This window comes from Schistocerca piceifrons, chromosome 1, assembly GCF_021461385.2.
Source record: "Schistocerca piceifrons isolate TAMUIC-IGC-003096 chromosome 1, iqSchPice1.1, whole genome shotgun sequence".
Classification (NCBI taxonomy): Eukaryota; Metazoa; Arthropoda; class Insecta; order Orthoptera; family Acrididae; genus Schistocerca; species Schistocerca piceifrons.
Window position 1 is genome coordinate 877,315,325 of NC_060138.1, and position 22,469 is coordinate 877,337,793.

At 44.3% G+C, this 22,469-nt stretch overlaps 1 protein-coding gene across 1 annotated transcript in view; it reads right to left on the reverse strand.

Annotated features, from left to right (window-relative positions):
• Positions 1–22,469, reverse strand: part of LOC124716462 (exportin-6-B) — a gene marked incomplete in the record, with an annotated part of 329,183 nt that overhangs the window by 218,644 nt on the left and 88,070 nt on the right. Inside the window, 1 exon segment of the mRNA XM_047243176.1 lies at positions 22,218–22,377. Coding sequence (XP_047099132.1) covers positions 22,218–22,377 — 160 coding nt within the window.

Sequence of the window (22,469 nt, forward strand, 5' to 3'; positions counted from 1 at the left end):
TATGAGAATTGTTATTTTGCAGGATATTGTATAGCCCTCATGTGACAGAGTGGTGTAAACATTGTATGATGTAGATACTACTGACTGTTTTTATGGGTAGGTAATTTTTTTTTCACTTGGATGTTGTGTATGTCCTACTACCTTTATTTTTTGACTGTAAGCTTATAACCTTGACATGTTTTATTAGTATGGCAATACATACTGCTGAAACTAGTAATCCAGTAACTGTGTTTACGCAGCATTATTGGCAAATAAATTGGTTTTCATAAGAAGACTACAATACAAAATTATAGATGACCACCTGCACAGACTGCTCATGTCAGGTACCCATAAAAATGTTAATGACAAAAGAACTTTATTCTTGCTCAGAAACCACAAATGCAAAATTTTTTCAGAGAGCTATTTACTGTCTCAATGGTGTTATAATTTTGGAGGCGGGGGAAGATGGCATGAGAGGTGGATGGAAAAGGAGACTTCACAAATACATACAGTGTGAAGAGGGATGGCAGTTTTAATTGCACGATGTACAAATATCCAAGCCCAGCAAATTACAAAATGGGAGACTGAAAATCAGTACTTGTACTACTGTGACTACACACACAAGAATACCTGGCAATGACAGAGTAGAAGTAACAACAAGGAGAAACAGAAAGCTGTTGATATAAATTTACATATCCCAACATGTCTCATTAAACTGACATTGTCACACAATATGAAGTTCAAATGCACAGCCTCTCCTTCCCTTATTTCACAAGGCCACAGTTTGTTACATGTGTTTCATGTCTTGCATTACTTAGGAGCTTTTTAGAAGAAACAGCTAACATTCCTTCAGATGGGAGATGTTCAACACTACTCACATCTGACTCAACGTTCCTTCTTATAAAGTGATAACTGATCTACATATCTACATGCTTGGATCCAGGATTCGTCACTAGATTCCTGGATTTCTGGCAAAGTGAATAGCTCCTTATTATCACAATAATATTCAAGTGACTTTGTAACACTACTTGAATCTACCTCACATGAAAGTTGTCTAGCCACAGTAAATCTTGAACAGCTGATTTCAAATCCATATATTCAGCTTCACAATTCCAATCCCACAGAAAGCAGGTGTTGACAGATGTGAAAATTACCGAACTATCAGTTTAATACGTCACAGCTGCAAAAATACTAACACGAATTCTTTACAGACGAATGGAAAAACTAGTAGAAGCCGACCTCGGGGAAGATCAGTTTGGATTTCGTAGAAATGTTGGAACATGTGAGGCAATACTGACCCTACGACTTATCATTAGAAGCTAGATTAAGGAAGGGCAAACTTACGTTTCTAGCATTTGTAGACTTAGAGAAAACTTTTGACAATGTTGACTGAAATACCCTCTTTCAAATTCTGAAGGTGGCAGAGGTAAAATACAGGGAGCGAAAGGCTATTTACAATTTGTACAGAAGCCAGATGGCAGTTACAAGAGTCGAGGGACATGAAAGGTGGTGGTGGTGGTGGTTGTGGGGATGTTTAAGGGGGACTAAACAGCTAAGGTCATCAGTCCCCTATTCCAAAAACAGGCGAGACATTAAGGCGCGGAGCAGATAAAACCCCAAGGGGAAGGAGACTCCCCCCCCCAGGCACTAAAGAACACAAATTAGGCAACAAACACTACAGACACAAAGACACCAGAAAAAAGGAAACGGAACAAAGGAAGATGACCGGAGACTGGTTGACGGACCACGACAACAAAAAAAGGGAAAGAGTCAACCAACCAACGACACACTAAAATCTGCAACCAAATACGAGAGACTCGAGGACAAGAGACACACAAAGGGAAAGGAGCAGGACCTCCCTAAATGGAACAATAAAAAGGACTACCACGGATAAAATTTTAAACGTCATCAGCCACGGAGGCATTGTCGCTTAAAACCAAAGGCAAAGTGCCCGGGAGATTAAAAGACTGCCGGAGGGTGCGCAGTCGGGGACACTCCAATAAAATGTGGCCGACCGTCAGCCGGGACCCACACTGACACAAGGGGGGATCCTCCTGACGCAAAAGATGGCCATGCGTGAGGTATGTATGGCCGATGCGCAGCCGACACAGGATAACCGAGTCCCTGCGAGAAGACCGCAGACTCCTGAATAGAGGACACCAGAGGAGAAGAGGGATAGCAGCGGTCGATGGCCTGAAGGCTGCTCAGGGAGTCACTGCAGATGACGATGGACCTACCTGAGCAGAAACGCATATGCTCAAGAGCGCGTTAAGATGGCCACCAGCTCTGCAGTAAAAATACTGCAGCCAGCTGGCAAGGAGCGTTGCTCAACATGGGCAGCATGAGCAAAAGCGTAGGCAGTGCGACCATCAACCAGGGGACCATCAGTGTAGATAGGCTCACAGCCCGGAAATGAGGCGAGGAGCACAAGAAAACGGCGACGGAGGGCCACAGGCGGAACCGAGTCCTTGGGTCCCTGCGCCAAGTCCAGACGGACGGACGGCCGGGGCAAACACCAGGGAGGCGTAGGTGCACGGACCCGGAAGGGAGGGAGAAGAGGGAATGACCCCAGTTCCGACAGCAGGGACCGGACGCGGACAGCTACGGAAAGCCCAGACCTAGGTCGCCGTTCAGGCAGATGGAGGACCATGGCAGGGAAAAGCAGGCGACGATTGGGATGGCCTGGCGAGCAATGCACGTAGGCAGCATAGTCGGCGAGCAGACGATGGCGGCGAATCCGCAGCGGGGGAACCCCGGCCTCCACCAGTAGACTATCCACGGGGCTAGTGCGAAAAGCGCCAGTGGCAAGCCGAACCCCACAGTGGTGTATGGGGTCTAACAACTTCAACACTGAAGGTGACGCAGACCCATAGGCCAGGCTCCCATAATCAAGCCGGGACTGCACAAGGGCTCTGTACAATCGCAGCAGCGTGCAGCGATCTGCACCCCAAGACGTGTGGCTAAGGCAGCGGAGGGCGTTGAGGTGCCGCCAGCATTTTTGCTTCAGCTGAGTAACATGAGGAACCCATGTGAGATGGGCATCAAACACGAGTCCCAAGAAGCGGCAAGTGTCCACCATGTCAAGCAGGTGGCCGTCGAGGTAAAGTTCAGGATGAGGGTGGACCGTCCGACGCCTGCAGAAGTGCATAACTCGAGTCTTGGCTGCAGAGAACTGAAACCCATGAGTCAGAGCCCATGATGCTGCCTTGCAAACAGCGACTTGCAGCCTGCGTTCGGCGACTCCCGTAGTCGTGGAGCTAAATGAGATGCAGAAGTCGTCGGCATACAAAGAAGGAGACACCGACGACCCCACGGCTGCAGCCAGGCCATTAATGGCCACTAGAAATAAGGAGACGCTCAACACCGAGCCCTGCGGGACCCCATTTTCCTGTATATAAGATGAACTAGAAGCGGCACCGACTTGCACCCGGAAAGAGCGGCGCAATAAAAAGGTTTGAAGAAAAGCCGGGAGCCGACCACGAAGACCCCACTCATGCAACGTGGCGTGGATGTGATGCCTCCATGTGGTGTCATACGCCTTCCGCAGATAGAAAAATACAGCAACGAGATGCTGACGTCGGGCAAAGGCCGTACGGATAGCAGATTCCAGCCGCACCAAATTGTCCGTGGCAGACCGGCCCCGGCGGAAGCCACCCTGGGATGGAGCGAGGAGACCGCGCGACTCAAGGACCCAACACAAACGCCGCCCCACCATACGTTCGAGCAATTTGCACAAAATGTTGGTGAGGGTAATGGGATGATAGCTGTCCACCGCCAGTGGGTCCGCACCGGGCTTCAAGATGGGGACAATAAGACCCTCTCGCCATTGCGATGGGAACACGCCCTCGCTCCAAATGCGGTTAAAGATGGTGAGGATGTGTCTCTGGCAGTCCCTGGAGAGATGCTTCAGCATCTGTGCGTGGATGCAGTCCGGTCCTGGTGCTGTATCAGGGAAATCGGCGAGGGCAGCGAGGAATTCCCTCTCGCTGAAAGGAGCATTGTATGTTTCAGAACGACGCGTGTGGAAGGAGAACAGCGTCCGCTCGGCTCGCTCCTTTAGAGAGCGAAAGGCGGGGGGATAGGATGCAGTCGCAGAGCTCTGAGCAAAGTGCGCGGCAAGCCGTTCAGCAATGGCGGCAGCGTGCGTGCAGACAGCGCCGTCCAAGGAGAGCCCAGGGACACCCGTAGGGGTCTGGTATCCGTAAATCCGCCGGATCCGGGACCACACGAGCGAGGGGGAGACATGGGAGCCCAAGGAGGAGACATACCTCTCCCAGCACTCCTGCTTACGCCGTGTAATAAGGCGACGGGCGAAGGCACGGAGCCTCTTAAAGGCGATGAGGGTCTCGAGAGACGGGTGCCGCCTATGACGCTGGAGGGCCCACCTACGGTCGGGAATAGCCTCAGCAATCTCCGGCGACCACCAGGGTACAGCCTTCCTCCGAGGGAGTCCAGAAGAGCGGGGGATGGCAGCCTCGGCCGCCGAAATGATTGACGTGGTTAACACACGGACCACCTCGTCAATGTCACCCTGTGGGGGAGACTCAATGATTGCCGTGGAAGTAAAACCTGGCCAGTCAGCCCTGTGGAGAGCCCAGCGGGGCAGGCGCCCAGAAGAATGACACTGGGGCAGTGACAAATAGATGGGAAAATGGTCACTACCACACAGGTCAGGATGCACTCTCCAGTGGAGGGATGGGACAAGTCCGGGGCTGCAAAGAGAGAGATCGATGGCCGAGAACGAGCCATGGGCTACACTGAAATGCGTGGGAGCACCGGTGTTCAAGAGGCTAAGGTCGAGCTGAGCCAACAAATGCTCCACGGCACGACCGCGGTCATCGGAGACAGTCCCACCCCATAGGGGGTTGTGGGCATTGAAATCGCCCAGCAACAAGAAAGGTGGCGGCAGTTGGGCTATCAGAGCAGCCAGGACATGCTGCGCGACAGCACCATCCGGTGGAAGGTAAATACTGCAGACGGTAATAGCCTGTGGCGTCCACACCCGAACAGCGACAGCCTCTAAAGCTGTTTGTAGAGGCACAAACTCGCTGTGAAGAGAGTTAAGGACATATATGCAGACGCCACCAGACACCCTTTCATAAGCTGCCCAGTTCTTAAAATAACCCCGATAGCCACGGAGGGCGGGGGTTCGCGTTGCTGGAAACCAAGTTTCCTGCAGAGCAATGCAAAGGAAAGGATGAAGGCTGATAAGTTGGTGGAGCTCAGCTAGATGGTGGAAGAAACTGCTGCAGTTCCACTGGAGGACGGTATTAGCCATGGATGGGAAAGGCGTGAAGGGACTGGGGTGGCAGATTAGGCCTCCGGGGCCCCTGCTGCTACTGAGTCACCACCTGTACAACAGCCATCTATTGCGTCCGAGGGACTGGCGAGATCCATGTCCTCAGCGGACGCCAGAATCTCTACCTCATCCTCAGACGCAGAGCTTGTCGGAAGCGGTGGAATGGGTGCCACCACAATGTCGGTAGCCTTGGGGAGTTTCTTCTTCTTCTGCTTCACGCGCTGTGCCTTTGGTGGTTCAGGCTGGGAGGGCGTCACTGGGTCAGACTCAGGGACAGACGACGACCGTGTGTCCCGACGATCAGGGGCCGGCGGTTGTTTAAGCCACTTGCGGCTGTCGGCTTTGGCACTGGTCCGAACTTGGGAAGGGAGGTCCCCAAGGGACCCCTTCCTTACGAGAGCAGCCGAAGAAGTCTTACGCTTCTCCGGCTGGGAAGGGGGAACTGATGTCCCCGATGGTTGGGGGGGCGTTGCTCCTGAAGGAGATGGAGCAGGAGCAACAGTGGGTTTAGTGCCCCCCACCATCAAGGGGGCAGGTGTGGGACTTCGATTCTGAGAGCTGACTGGAGCGGATGGAACTGGAGCAGGAGTGACAGTTGCAGCATAAGAAGCTGTCATGCGCACTGGATGAAGCCGATCATATTTCCGCTTCGCCTCAGTATACGTCAGGCGGTCGAGAGTCTTTATTTCCATGATCTTCCGCTCCTTCTGCAGAATCGGACAGTCTGGCGAGCAAGGCGGATGGTGCGCACCACAGTTCACACAGATTGGAGGCGGGGCACAGGGATGATCAGGATGGGATGGTCGACCGCAATCGCGACAGACGAGGTCGGAAGCACAGCGTGAAGACATATGGCCGAACTTCCAACATTTGGAGCACCGCATCGGGGGGAGGGATATATGGCTTGACATCACAACGGTACACCATCACCTTGACCTTCTCAGGTAACGTGTCACCCTCGAAGGCCAAGATGAAGGCGCCGGTGGCAACTTAACGATCCCTCGGACCCCGGTGGACACGCCGGACGAAATGGACACCTCGGCGCTCCAAGTTGGCGCGCAGCTCGTCATCGGACTGTAAAAGGAGATCCCTGTGAAAGAAATGCCCTGGACCATGTTCAGACTTTTATGGGGCGTCATAGTGACGGAGACATCCCCCAGCTTAGTACAAGCGAGCAAGGCCCGCGACTGGGCGGAGGATGCCGTTTTTATCAACACCGATCCGGACCACATCTTGGACAAGCCCTCCACCTCCCCAAACTTGTCCTCTAAATGCTCTACAAAGAACTGAGGCTTCACGGATATAAAAGATTCCCCATCAGCTCTGGTACAGACAAGATATCTGGGCGAATACGTCTCACTGTCCTGCAATGCCTTTCGTTCCTCCCATGGTGTGGCGAGGGAGGGGAACGATTTGGGGTCATAAACGTTACCTTTAAAATGGGCCCTCGAACGCTTAAGAGACTGCTGGTGGCTGGCCACCAGCAAGAGAAGATGTGCCACGCTTCATTGCGTGTCATCCACCCTGATGCCACCTACTCCGACCAAGGGGCCTCCCCACGGGCGCCACCCAGCCACAGCAAAGGCCACCTGGCAGGATGGCCATTGCCGGGAGTCCCAATGCCCCAGCGAGATGGGCATCTACTCCTTGGCATACGTGGGGAGTTAACGGCGCAGGCATCAGTAGAGCGATCCCTGTGTTGTCAGGGGGCTACAACCAAGAGGGTACATGGCGGCCCCACCACAACGGACTGGCTACCGTGCTGGATGTTAGGTGACATGTGGTCCATGGGCGTCGTCGGTGCAGAAAATGGCCCTGCACAGTGCTTGGCAGAAAGAGCACGCAGGAGCGTATCCATGCCCAAGCGATGGAGAGCGGGCAGGACTGCAATGCAATGACGAATAAGATGGCGAAAGTTCTCAACGCAACATGGACACAATGCACCAAGTAAGGCGCCCTTCCCCAATCGGCTCGCTCTTTGGAAAAATTTTGAGATATGGAGGTCAAACCCGACAGGGGACCATCACATAAGGCCGAAACGTTTGAGACTCCTTTTAGTCGCCTCTTACGACAGGCAGGAATACCGCGGGCCTATTCTAACCCCCGAACCCGCAGGGGGTAGGACATGAAAGGGAAGCAGTGGTTGGGAAGGGAGTGAGACAGGGTTGTAGTCTCTCCCCGATGTTATTCAATCTGTATATTGAGCAAGCAGTGAAGGAAACAAAAGAAAAATTCGGAGTAGGTATTAAAATCCATGGAGAAGAAATAAAAACTTTGAGGTTCGCCGATGATATTGTAATTCTGTCAGAGACAGCAAAGGACTTGGAAGAGCAGTTGAATGGAATGGATAGTGTCTTGAAAGGAGGGTATAAGATGAACATCAACAGAAACTAAACGAGGATAATGGAATGTAGTCGAATTAAGTCAGGTGATGCTGAGGGAATTAGATTAGGAAATGAGGCACTTAAAGTAGTAAAGGAGTTTTGCTATTCGGGAAGCAAAATAACTGATGATGGTCGAAGTAGAGGGGACATAAAATGTAGACTGGCAATAGCAAGGAAAGCGTTTCTGAAGAAGAGAAATTTGTTAACATCGAGTATATATTTAAGTGTTAGGAAGTCATTTCTGAAAGCATTTGTATGGAGTGTAGCCATGTATGGAAGTGAAACATAGACGATAAATACTTTGGACAAGAAGAGAATAGAAGCTTTTGAAATGTGGTGCTACAGAAGAATGCTGAAGATTAGATGGGTAGATCACATAACTAATGAGGAGGTATGGAATAGAATTGGGGGAAGAGAAGCTTGTGGCACAACTTGACTAGAAGAAGGGATTGGTTGGTAGGAAATGTTCTGAGACATCGAGCGATCATCAATTTAGTATTGGAGAGCAGCGTGGAGGGTAAAAATCGTAGAGGGAGACCAAGAGATGAATACACTAAGCAGATTCAGAAGGATGTAGGTTGCGGTAGGTACTGGGAGATGAAGAAGCTTGCACAGGATAGAGTAGCATGGAGAGCTGCATCAAACCAGTCTCAGGACTGAAGACCACAACAACAACAACAACAACAAGAAGTAAAAATAGCAGCGATGTTCTATTGCACAACAGAATTAAAAAGTTTGCATTTTTATGCATGACATAGTTACAGAGTATCTGGCATTGGTTATACTTCCTCAATCTGCATGACTAAAGGCCATTATTTATTTATTGGCATTTCTAGAAAATTCTAACATACAGCCCTTGGCTCCCTATAAACATCTGGACACTTTTTTTAAATGATAACCAACGAATCTTTTTAAAACAGTGATTATATCTACTAAGGAGATTAACAGCAAAACACATGTCATGTCAACAGATTTGCAGTAGATATAGAAGACTTTCACTTGCTTTCTGATAAGGTACATTGATGTTATCTGATTCAGTTGCCTCAAAGTCAAAATCAAGTTCAAGTTGCATCGACCTCACCTTGGCTTCACTCATTCCAGAATTCTCCAGAACATTTCTTGCACAAGATTCGTAAGTTCCAAATCTTCCCTTTTTCACTATTTCATGTAAATTGCATACCTAAGTATGACTCATTGGCTGTAAATCTTTTATCTCAAAAAATCTCTACACAGAATTTATGACATTATTCAAAACACTTCTATCATTTGAGAATAAAGCATATCACCACCATTTAAAGCTATGATGATTAATTTGGTGCAATCTCTATAAAAATAGGTACATGGATCAGTGTTTTATATGGCAAGTGTCAGTTTTCTTGATGCCTCATCAAATTTCTCTTGAGCTACCATTGACAAGAGATGTGTAACAGATGTATATTTGACCACCAGTGCAAAGGTTTCATCTACATCTACATGGTTATTCTGCAATTCACACTTAAGTGCCTGGCAGAGGGTTCATCGAACCATTTTCATACTACTTCTCTACCATTCCACTCTCGAATGGCGCATGGGAAAAAGGGAGTTAGGGATTATAAGCCTAATTAAATATCATTCTGATACCTTGATTAGACATTGTAGTGATGGATAATAGATTATTTTGAGACATTGGGACAGAAAATAGTTGGACCTTATTATACTAATACCACTGCCGAATGTTGTCAAGGTGATTCAGCTAATAAACAAGACATGAGATTTAGTGCCCGTGAAAAGACTAAATTTCTGCTCAACAGACGTTGAAAGAACTTGAACTTATAAGTAATTTCGTGTCATGAGAATTAAGAAGCTTAGACATTATAAAGCCTGAAAAATATTTATGATTTATCAGATATTAATGGTAAAGGACAGTTTCATGGGAAATCAGATCTTTGGTGATAGGAACATGAAGGAATGTGGTACGGACTGACTTTCTCCATGTTTTCTAAATCCCAAAACTCAGCTTGTCATAGATAATTATATCTGCGGATATTCAAGGGTTATTGAGAACAGTTGATCAACCCGTTACAGATAATAGGATTTAACAAAGGCATATTGATTATGAAAGTAACTAAATCAAATTATTTGGGAAACAAAAATTAGAAAAAATATAGTGGAACCCAATTGCTATGTTATTCCCGTGTAATTAATAAAATCACTGTCTTTGGATTCGTCATGGTTGAAAGTGTGTGAAATATCTCTGGAAATAGAAAACGAGATCAATTTTCAACTGCTAGTTCACACAATTAGATTCACAACATGATGCAAATATGTTTTATGCCCGACCTACACAGCAGGAAATAGTTATTAGCTAGCTGGGACAATATATACACAAACTTTTCAGATCAGCTCTGCTGCTGGAGAAGGGGGGGGGGGGGGGGGGGGGGCAGCGAAGCGATATCTGTGCAGTCGCGATGACGGTGGGTGTGCGGGTATAGCACTGGAGAGTACACTTTTATTTCTAGGTGTATCTTAAATGTTTCTGGTGCACTGCTAGACCCAGGATCTATCTGTAATACCCACTTAACCTTGAGAGGTGTGTGTCACATGGGTAACTGTACCTCTCTGAATGTGTCATTAAGAACTTGATATGACAATTCTTCCTTCATTGCTATTTCCATTCTTCCTTATTTATCCCTTCCAAGGTCTCTTTGATATCAATGTCTCCATTTGTAAGTCCTTCTTGTAAATAGTAATTATAAAGTTGAGGCCACTCCTTGGGTTTCAGCTCTCTGCTTGACCTTCCTATCTGTAACGCCTTGTGGAACTGGATCAATGTTTTGATTCTCATGTTTCTCGTCTTGAACTTCAGTTTGCACTGGATAATTGTCAATAAAAGGATTCAATACACCGTCTACTGATTTAATTTCTTATTCAGTATGTGAAGTACTTTGGTGATCTTTGATTCCTCTATCTTTGAACTCGTAAAATTCTCATGCTTCAGAAAATTTACATCTGTGCTGACACTCATCTGCTTAGTCTCCCTACCAATGAACAGATAGCCTTTTGATGTCTGGCAGTACGATCGCATGTAAACTTCCTGTGAGTGCTTATCTCACTTCTTCTGATGGGATTTCAGAATGTGAGCCACTGCATTGCGGCCAATAATTCTCAAGAGCAACAAAAAAGGCTTTCTCGTGTATGAAAATTAATATGGTGTTTTATCTCTTAAGTGTTGTGGCAACGGCCTTGCCGCAGTGGATACACCGGTTCCCATGAGATCACTGAAGTTAAGCGCTGTCGGGCGTGGTCAGCACCTAGATGGATGACCATCCAGCCTGCCATGCGCTGTTGCCATTTTCTGTGGTGCACTCAGCCTCTTGATGCTAATTGAGGAGCTACTTGACCGAATAGTAACGGCATCGGTCAAGAATACCTTCATAACGACCGAGAGAGCGGTGTGCTGACTCCACGCCCCTCCTATCCACATCCTCCACTGAGGAAGACTCTGCAGTCAGATGGTCCCGGTAGGTCACTTGTGACCTGAAGACGGAGTGCTTTTTTATCTCTAAGTGTTGTGGACAGATAACAATTTGATAGGTATGCAGCTGCAGACACAGCTTCAGCCATGTAGTACGTCAGTAAGTTGTCACGGAACATCATGGTTCCGGTTTTTTCTACCAATGTTCCACTAGCTCTCTCAGCAGCACCTCTTTTCTGTGGTCTGTTACATACTGTAAACTGGCAGATGATACCTTCAGAATTCAAAAATCCTTTTACCTCATAGTTTGCATTCTCATTTCTATTGTCAGATCACAACTTCTTGATACTTCTGCATTTCTGCTTTTCCTTCATGACTTTGAAGTTTTTAAATACGAGGGCATTTTGAAAAGTAAAGATACAATGGCTCACAGTCCTTAAATAGAACATTTATTTAGAAAATGTCAGTTACATCTTATTAACTGGATTATTTGTTATTTTTCAACATAATCACCCCTGTTATCTAAACATCTGTTAAGTCGGTGCACAAGCTTTTGTATTCCACAGTCATAGAAGGTTGCCGCCTGTTGTCGGAACCTCATTTCAACTTCATCTTTGATCTCTTCATCATCGTGGAATGATTTTCCACCAAGATGCGACTTCAGGTAACAGAAGATATGGAAGTCGGTGCGCGCAAGGTCTGGGCTGTATGGCGGATGGTCCAATATGTCCCATTTGAATTGTTAGAGTAGTGCTTTGGTTATGAGCGCTGTGTGAGGCCGAGCGTTGTCATGAAGCAAGCGGACTCCACTTGTCAGCATTCCCCTGCGTTTGTTTTGAATTGCCCTTCGAAGATGTTTCAAAGTCTGGCAATATGCAGCAGCATAAATTCCAACAGAAGAATGCCTTGCCTGTCCCAAGAAACAGAAGCCATGATTTTCTTCTCTGAAATCGACGTTTTGCATTTCTTGGCTTTTGGTGAATTCGAATGGTGCCATTGCACTGATTGTTGCTTGGATTCAGGTGTATGGTGATAAACCCACGTCACGTCACCTGTCACAATGTGATCAAGGAACTCATCACCCGCTTCAGCATAGCGTGTGAGGAAGCAGAGTGCAAAGCCCATCCTTTTCTTTTTGTGTTCTTCCGTTAACATTTTTGGAACCCAGCGCGCACACAATTTCCTGTACCCTCACATGACAATCACAATGTCATAAAGAGTTCTCATTGACATGTCCCGTACGATCTGATGCAATTCTTTCAATGTGAGATGTCTATGCACACGAATTGCTTCCTCCGTTCTGCGAAGAAGGGCATCATATATATGTTGCTTTCGTGGTCTTCAGTCCAGAGACTGGTTTGATGCAGCTCTCCGTGCTACTCTATCCTGTGCAAGCTTCTTCATCTCCCAGTACCTACTGCAACCTACATCCCTCAGAATCTGTTTAGTGTATTCATCTCTTGGTCTCCCCCTATGATTTTTACCCTCCACACTGCCCTCCAATACCAAATTATTGGTGATCCCTTGATGCCTCAGAATATGCCCTACCAACCAATCCCTTCTTCTAGTCAAGTTGTGCCACAAATTTCTCTTCTCTCCAATTCTATTCCATACCTCCTCATTAGTTATGTGTTCTACCCATCTAATCTACCACATTCTTCAGTAGCACCACCATTTTGAAAGCTTCTATTCTCTTCTGGTCTAAACTATTTATTGTCCACGTTTCACTTCCATACATGGCTACACTCCATGCAAATACTTTCAAAAACAACTTCCTGACAAGTAAATCTATACTTGATGTTAACAAATTTCTCTTCTTCAGAAACACTTTCCTTGCCATTGCCAGTCTACATTTTATATCCTCTCTACTTCGACCATCATCAGTTATTTTGCTCCCCAAATAGCAAAACACATTTACTACTTTAAGCGTCTCTTTTCCTTATCTAAATCCTCGTTTTGCTTTTGTTGATGTTCATCTTATATCCTCCTTTCAAGACATTGTCCATTCCGTTCCACTGCTCCTCCAGGTCCTTTGCTGTGTCTGACAGAATTACAATGTCATCGGCGAACATCAAAGTTTTTATTTCTACTCCATGGATTTTAATTCCTACGCCAAATTTTTCTTTTGTTTCCTTTACTGCTTGCTCAATACACAGATTGAATAACATGGGGGATAGGTTACAACTTTGTCTCACTCCCTTCCTAACCACTGCTTCCTTTCATGCCCCTTGACTCTTACAACTGCCTTCTGGTTTCTGTACAAATTGTAAATAGCCTTTCGCTCCCTGTATTTTACCCCAGCCACCTTCAGAATTTGAAAGAGAGTATTCCAGTCAACATTGTCAAAAGCTTTCTCTAAGTCTACAAATGCTAGAAACATAGGTTTGCCTTTCCTTAATTTATTTTCTAAGATAAGTCATACGGTCAATATTGCCTCACGTGTTCCAACATTTCTACGGAATCCAAACTGATCCTCTCAAGGTCGGATTCTACCAGTTTTTCCATTCGTCTGTAAAGAATTCGTGTTAGTATTTTGCAGCCGTGGCTTATTAAACTGATAGTTCGGTAATTTTCACGTCTGTAAACACCTGCTTTCTTTGGGATTGGAATTATTATATTCTTCTTGAAGCCTGGGCATATTTCGCCTGTCTCACACATCTTGCTCACTAGATGGTAGAGTTTTGTTAGGCCTGGCTCTCCCAAGACTGTCAGTAGTTCTAATGGAATGTTGTCTACTCCTGGGGCCTTGTTTCAACTTAGGTCTTTCAGTGCTCTGTGAAACTCTTCACGCAGCATCATATCTCCTATTTCATCTTCATCAATATTCTCTTCCATTTCTATAATATCGTCCTCAAGAACATCGCCCCTGTATAGACTCTCTATATACTCCTCCCACCTTTCTGCTTTCCCTTCTTTGCTTAGAAGTGGGTTTCCATCTGAGCTCTTGATATTCATACAGGTGGTTCTCTTTTCTCCAAAGATCTCTTTAATTTTCCTGTAGGCAGTATCTATCTTGCCCCTAGTGATCTGTACCTCTACATCCTTACATTTGTCCTCTAGCCATCCCTGCTTAGCCATTTTGCACTTCCTGTCGATCTCATTTTTGAGACGTTTGTATTCCTTTTTGCCTGCTTCATTTACTGCATTTTTGTATTTTCTCCTTTCATCAATTAAATTCAGTATCTCTTCTGTTACCCAAGGATTTCTATTAGCCCTCGTCTTCTTACCTACGTGATCCTCTGCTGCCTTCACTAATTCATCTCTCAAAGCTACCCATTCTTCTTCTACTGTATTTCTTTCCCCCATTCTTATCAATCATTCCCTAATTCTTTCCCTGAAACTCTCTACAACCTCTGGTTCTTTCAGTTTATCCAGGTCCCATCTCCTTAAATTCCCACCTTTTTGCAGTTTCTTTAGTTTTAATCTACAGCTCATAACCAATAGATTGTGGTCAGAGTCCACACCTGCCCCTGGAAATGTCTTACAACTTAAAACCTGGTTCCTGAATCTTTGTCTTACCATTATATAATCTATCTGAAACCTGTCAGAAACTCCAAGCTTCTTCCATGTATACAACCTTCTTTTATGATTCTTGAAACAAGTGTTAACTATGATTAAGTTATGCTCTGCACAAAATTCTACCAGGCGGCTCCCTCTCTCATTCCTTAGTCCCATTCCATATTCACCTACTAAGTTTCCTTCTCTTCCTTTTCCTACTATCGAGTTCCAGTCACCCATGACTATTAAATTTTCGTCTCCCTTCACTATCTGAATAATTCCTTTTATCTCGTCATACATTTCATCAATCTCTTCATCATCTGCAGAGCTAGTTGGCATATAAACTTGTACTATTGTGGTAGGTGTGGGCTTCGTATCTACCTTGGCCACAGTAATGCATTCACTATGCTGTTTGTAGTAGCTTACCAGCTTTCCTATTTTCCTATTCATGATTAAACCTACGCCTGCATTACCCGTATTTGATTTTGTATTTGTAACCCTGTATTCACCTGACCAGAAGTCTTGTTCCTCCTGCCACTGAACTTCACTAATTCCCACTATATCAAAGTGTAACCTATCCATTACCCTTTTTAGATTTTCTAACCTACTTGCCCAGTTAATGGATCTGACATTCCACGCTTCGATCCGTAGAATGCCAGTTTTCTTTCTCCTGATAACAACATCTTCCTGAGTAGTCACCGCCAGGAGATTCGAATGGGGGACTATTTTGCCTCCGGAATATTTTACCCAAGAGGACGCCATCATCATTTACCCATACAGCAAAGCTGCATGCCCTCGGGAAAAATTACGGCTGTAGTTTCCCCTTGCTTTCAGCCGTTTGCAGTACCAGCACAGCAAGGTCGTTTTGGTTAGTGTTACAAGGCCAGATCAGTCAATCATCCAGACTGTTGCCCTTGCAACTACTGAAAAGGCTGCTGCCCCTCTTCAGGAACCACACATTTGTCTGACCTCTCAACAGATACCCCTCCATTGTGGTTGCACCTACGGTATGCCTATCTGTATCGCTGAGGCATGCAAGCCTCCCCACTAATGACAACGTCCATGGTTCATGGGGAGATCATATATATGAATATTTCAGGAAGACTGACAGTGTCACATACACCTTGTAAATAATTGTTAACACTTATTGCATGAAAGGTGGCAGAGTGTCTTTAATATCAAAACTGTGTTGAATGATAGCCTATACTAGTAGAGGTTGGAACGGCAGGCTAACTCAAGCTGTTGGTGGAAAAGCCCGCAGAGGTGTGTTGGTCCTGCTTCACACAAGAAGTGCCAAGATGGACGGTCTGGGCACCTGAACATGAAAGCCCAATACAGCAGCGGGCGGCCTGTCTTGTAGCGGGGGCCAGAAGGTTAACCAGATAATACTTCTGAAACTATGAAAATCCTGGACACAGCAGAAAGGAACGAGGAAGCGTTACCTCAGAAATCGCAGGCTGGGTTATTTCCGAGGATTTTTACTCTGAGAAGCGTACAGTTGTATGACCTCAAAAGACTAAAATACGGTTGGTCGGAGTTCAGAAGAATCTGTAGAGTGTGAGAATATTCCGTGGTTTCGAGAATATGACTCGCCTTCTGAGTTACGAGGGAGGGGAGCCGAGCTTTGCTGGGAAGCCAGCGGTGGAAAGAAGAAGTCTTCTGTTTTGAGCGCCCGGGTTTGATGGTCGCTCAGTATCAGCTTTTGTTGGTACAGACGGACTTACTGTCTTTGCTCTCAAGAGATTTTATAGTTAGAACGGTTAGACACTGTACTGTTGCAAACTTGTACAATTCTGGACTTCACTTCTGGGTAGGGAGTCGTCGTTGAGCACGCAGTGTTCAATGATTGAGAGCACTACTTCTGTCTATGCTCACATTGAGACGTTATCTGAATTATGTTCTTGTGGCTGGGAGTTCGCGTTTCAGAGAGGAGAAGACAGTATTAGATTATAATAGTCAGAGAACCGCCTTTTGCTGTCCTAGTGTTTGAAAGAGGTTTATTTTGTCGCAGACGTGTATGAGAACCATCACTCCGACGCACCGGATGCAGTACATATGGTGATATTGCTAATTGCTTCAGCTTATTAGGGCTATAAAGCTAAACAGCTGTGATCACGTGAATTTTATTTCCACTGAGGTTGCACACCACTGTAGATGACCTTTGAAAGTAGTGTCTTCTAGTGTTTGGTACGTAGATGATGTCAGTCGTCTCGCGTTATTTATATCAGATCACATAGGCATAAAAAGGGGCAGATTTGGGCAACTGATCAATCGTATTAGTTAGGAAATTCATTTGTATTGTTTTATGTCCACTGGACATCAATATATAAACATTTGTAATATAAAGGGGTTTTAATCTACAATAAATGCGTAATTGAAAACAGCATTTATCATTTGGTAGTTACTAGTTCCCTTAATCATTCATTTATGTTTATGTTGTAATTTACATGTTAAAGGGCAAGAAGGAGATAATCACCATTAAAAAAATCCTAAGATCTGCTTCATGGGGTAGTCAAACAGGGCCAAATCTTCATTTCTGCGTTAAGTATTTCGGTTGCACTCATTCATTTTACATCCGCCTGGAATAGCATCTTGGAACACTTGCCAGATGCCATCTGACAGGGTATATCATACTTTAACTGAGGAATTAGAAATGAAAAAGTTATCGCAAGATGGGTGCTGCAACTATTGACACTCCACCAAAAACACATGAGAATGGACATATTGGAACAATGTTTGGCCCGTTTTAGGAGAAACGAACAAGATTTTTTGTACTGGTTTGTGACCACAGATGAAACTTGGGTGCACTACTATACCCCAGAGACAAAACAACAGTCAAAGCAATGGAAACATGCTGATTCTCCGCCACCAAAGAAAGCAAAGACAATTCTTTTGGCAGGAAAGGTCAAGGCATCAGTCTTCTGGGGTGCGAAGGGGATTCTGTTTGTAGATTCTCTCTCCACTGGAGAATACTATGCTAACCTCCTGGACAAATTGCGACAGAAGATACCCGAAACAAGGCCAGGTTTAGCAAAGAAGAAAGTCATCTTTCATCAAGACAATGCCCTCCCTTACACATGTGCCATCGCCATGGCAATTTACTTGAAGTAAGGTATGAATTATTGCCACACCCACCTTATTCACCCGATATGGCTCCATCAGACTTCCATCTCTTCCCAAAACTGAAAATTTTTCTTGGTGGATGAAGATTCACTTCAAACGAAGAATTGATAGCTGGGGATGACAACTATTTGGCAGACTTGGAGGAAAATTGCTTTCCAGATGGGATCAAGGTACTGGAACAGCACTGCACCAAGTGCATTAATCTACAAGGAGACTACATCTATATATATGAAATAAAGTCGTGTTAGTTGCACTATTTATAACTCAAGAACGGCTAGACCGATTTGGCTGAAAATTGGTGGAGAGGTAGCTTAGAGCCAGGAGATGGACACAGAATACTTTTTATCCCGTTCGACTGTTATAAAATGTGGTATAACAAAAATGCATCTGGCATGGAATAACAAAACGCAAATGTCAGCTAAACATCACTATAAAATGTGGTATAACAAAAACGCATATGACACGGAATAACAAAATGCAAATGACAGCTAAACGTCTATGGTTAAGTATCAGTATATATCATTAATTAAAAATTTAAAGAAATAATTTGTATTTTCTTTGAATCACCATTAACAATGTCGCGACCAAGACAATCGAATATTTCTCGACAAAGCTGTAATGCAAGAAGGATACAAAACATTGCGAATGAAAGGACTGAAGAAAAACAACAAATTGCCTGTGAAGAGTGCCGCGTTAGTATGGCTCAACTTTATGCTTCTCAATCACAAGAGCAAAGTGAGGCAGCTCGTGAAACGGCTCGGTTGGCAATGCAAAATTGTCGAACGAACAACAATATGAGATCAACATCTAAATTGTGCGAGATCCAACATTGCGGTTGCAGTTGCTTCTTCTGGAATAGCAGCCACATTGTTAGAAGGATGCCGTACGGCTCATTCAGCATTAAAATTATCGTTAAATCTTCAAGCAATTGAAGAATCAACATGTAATGTTACAAAAAACTCAGCAATGGCCAAAGTTTTATCAACATCCAAGAACATCATCTGGGAAGAATGCACCAAGGCGCCTAAACGTGCATTAGAGGCACTTAACCGAACATTGAAAGATCTATGCAATGACTCGAGATGTTTTGGAGGAGCAATTATTTTACTGTCTGGCGATTTCCGCCAAACACTGCCACAATTTTGGTAAACATTTTTGGAAAGCAGTGATCAATTAATTGTTATATTTTGACTAAAGTTCAGTCTTGATCACATCATGTATGTTTTAATGATATAGGTAACCGGTTTCGGTTCTTTCTACAAAACCATCATCAGACCCATGGCTCCCTTAGGATGGTAGGCGGAGCTCTCCTTGCTGCTACGCAGTCAACTGATCAGTTGACTGCGTAGCAGCGAGGACAGCTCCGCCTACCATCCTAAGGTACGCAGTCAACTGATCAGCTGACTGCGTAGCAGCGAGGAGAGCTCCGCCTACCATCCTAAGGGAGCCATGGGTCTGATGATGGTTTTGTAGAAAGAACCGAAACCGGTTACCTATATCATTAAAACATACATGATGTGATCAAGACTGAACTTTAGTCAAAATAAACACTGCCAGTACTTCCAAGATCAACGAATGCAGAAGAAATAAATGCTTGCCTCAAATCATCGAATCTATGGCGCTATGTGAAGAAACTTCAGCTGACAACAAACATGAGAATTGCATTGGTTAATGATACATCTGCTGAAGATTTCTCGGAGCAATTGCTGACTATCGGTAATGGTCGAGTACCTGTCAAAGAATCGGGCAGATTGATTTCATTTCCTCATAATTTCTGTAACTTTGTCTCACCGAAAGATGAACTTATCAACAAAGTATTGCCAAACATCATTACTAACTACAACAGTAATGAATGGTTGAGTGAGCGAGCAATTTTAGAGGCTAAGAATAAATATGTAGATGACCTAAACTACATAATTCAGAATGAGATCATTGGTAAAATGCATTCATTCAAATCTATTGACTGTGTAACAAATGAGGATGAAGCCACCAACTATCCAATTGAATTTTTAAGCTCCTTGGATGTACCTGGGTTACCACCGCACAATTTACGCCTAAAAGTTGGCTCCGTAGTAATCATTCTTCGAAACATAAACCACCCAAAACTGTGCAAAGGTACGCGTTTGGTGGTAAGTAAATTGATGAACAAAGTTATCTGCGTGACGATATTCAAAGGAATATTCGAAGGTGAGGAAGTTCTCATTTTGAGGATCCCGATGATCCCAACCGATATGCCGTTTGAGTTTAAATGACTTCAATTTCCGATCCGTCTTGCATTCGCCATGACCATTAACAAATCACAAGGCCAATCCTCGAAAGTTTGTGGTCAAAATCTGGAATATCCATGTTTTTCACATGGTCAATTACATGTGGCATGTTCAAGGGTTGGAAGATCATCTGTGTTGTCTGTTCTTGTGCATGATAATAAAAGAAAAGCTTCGTGTATCACAAGGTACTTAATTGAAGAGTGGAAGCTATGCACCAAAAAACATAAAGAATCATTAAAATATTTAATTTTTTTATTTGTATTCCCTAATAAAAAATTGAACTTAACCTCCAAAATCTGATTATTTATTGGCTTTAAGGCGGAACAGAATTTGCCAGGTCAGCTAGTTGAAAAATAAAGAAAAGTTTGAGTGATGTAAGTATTTTTTTTCTTATCTGTTCTGAGAACTACTTTTGTATCCTATTTACCTGTAACCCTCCTGGCCTCAGCCTTCATTAGTCTTTGTCTTTACCATCTAACCCCTTCCCTGATCCCATTCCAACACTACACATTCCCCTGTTCCACCACCACCAACGCACACATGGTCTTTTTACCTCTCTCGTATTCTGACTGCACCTAGCTCCCTGCCCTCTCTCCACATTGTCCCTGCGTGCACCCACAAGCAGCAATTTATGACCCCTACCCCTATCTGCTAACCCTTATCCTCCCCACCCTAACCTCCTCTTTACCACCATCTGGTTGTGTCTCCCATCATGCGCAGCTGTTCGCAGTGTGGCTTCAGCAGCCAGAGACTGTGTGTGTGTGTGTGTGTGTGTGTGTGTGTGTGTGTGTGTTTTCTTTCTCCGATGAAGGCCTTGCTGGCTGAAAGCTCTTTTTCTGACAGTCTTTTTGTTTTGCCTACCTGTGTCTTGGCATCTCCGCTACATGATGAGCAGCAACTATCCTTTTCATAATACTGTTAAGAAAATAGATACTGTCCCCACTTCCAAGACGTTTTCAGAACACCTATCCTCATTTAATAGTATTGAAACCTTTGTTGACTTCAGCATACTTTTGTGATTCATATGTACAAGGCTGTGATGCCATAGAAACCCACTATCTTTTGTATTGCAGCACTGTTCCATTTCACTTATATTCAAGCAACAGATACCATTCTTAGGTGATGCTTTGCAATTAGTTCACCTTCTGTATCAGAAGAATCCACTTTTTTCTCTCTTTTTTTTCCAAATTCATGGCTGAGTTTAGGATAAGAATGACGTCAAACGATAGGTCAGATCAACACTTCCAGAAGGCTTTGCCATTAAACCATCACCTCCCATGCTGACAATTTAGCTATTATATGGCCTGGTATTATGACTCCCCCGTCCACAGTTAGTGATGCTAGTCAGGGCACTAGATTCTACATAACACATCTTCCTTTCATGAGTCTGTTTAGAATCCGTTGAAAAAAAGACTTTCTTGTGTTCTGACTGTTTTCTAGTTACATTGGCTTAGTCACTATTTTTTGATGAGCTTCCTCCTTTTTCGTCCATGCTAAGCAAAATTTAGCAATATAATTGAGTTTGTTGCACTTGATGGCTTTGTTTATTTAGATGCAATGCTGATTCTTCATTTCTATTTGCATCTTCAGATCTGACATCTTCTATTAGCTTTATTTTAATACAATCTCCAGTGATGTGTGTCCCACAATTTCAAGTGCCATAATTATAGGTTGATTATGGTCAAGTACTCAAACTTGGAGCAAAGTTCCAATCCACTTTTCACTTACTCGATACTTCATCTCATTTAATTTAAATGCAGCCACTGCAATTATTTGTAAGTAAGCACATGTAACTAACTTACAAACTGACTCCAGGTTTCCACACAAAACTTCTATTTTTAACATTTATAGTGTTAGTTCCTGGGCTTATAATCTTTTGTTGAGTGTTTTTAGCATAACTGCTCAGAAAGCTTGTGAAAGAACATATTATTTAATGAAAATCAGTATGTGCACCAACAACAAGGGGTAAAATGAAACATGTCGATATCAGTTTACACATCCCAACAAGACACACAGTGACAAAGCCATTTGGTTACTGACTAAAGTGGCCTCATACATAAAAAATAATCCTGTATTCAGTGTTCATTCCATTTGCCTCTTCAGTGATATGTGCGCCACTGTTTTCAAATTCCATAATGAAATCCATCAATAAGTGCTCCCAGCTACTCTTAACATGGTACAGGTATAAATAATTAAATGCTGAATTAACGTACTTGTGAGAATGGAGAAAACCTGGGGAATGTGTGCCAGCAACAGGCGCCGAAGCTCTTCTTTACGTGAAATGCTTAGATCTTCCCATGGGCAAACTAGTTCCTCTGATGCTGTTTGCAGAAAGACTAGACCAAGAACTGTTGTTTCTGGATTCTGGATCAGCTAACAACAGAAATCTTATTTAGTCATGCATGTTACTTGAAATTTAACAGGATAAGGAAAGGTTTAGCAGAAAGAAAACATAGTTATCTGGA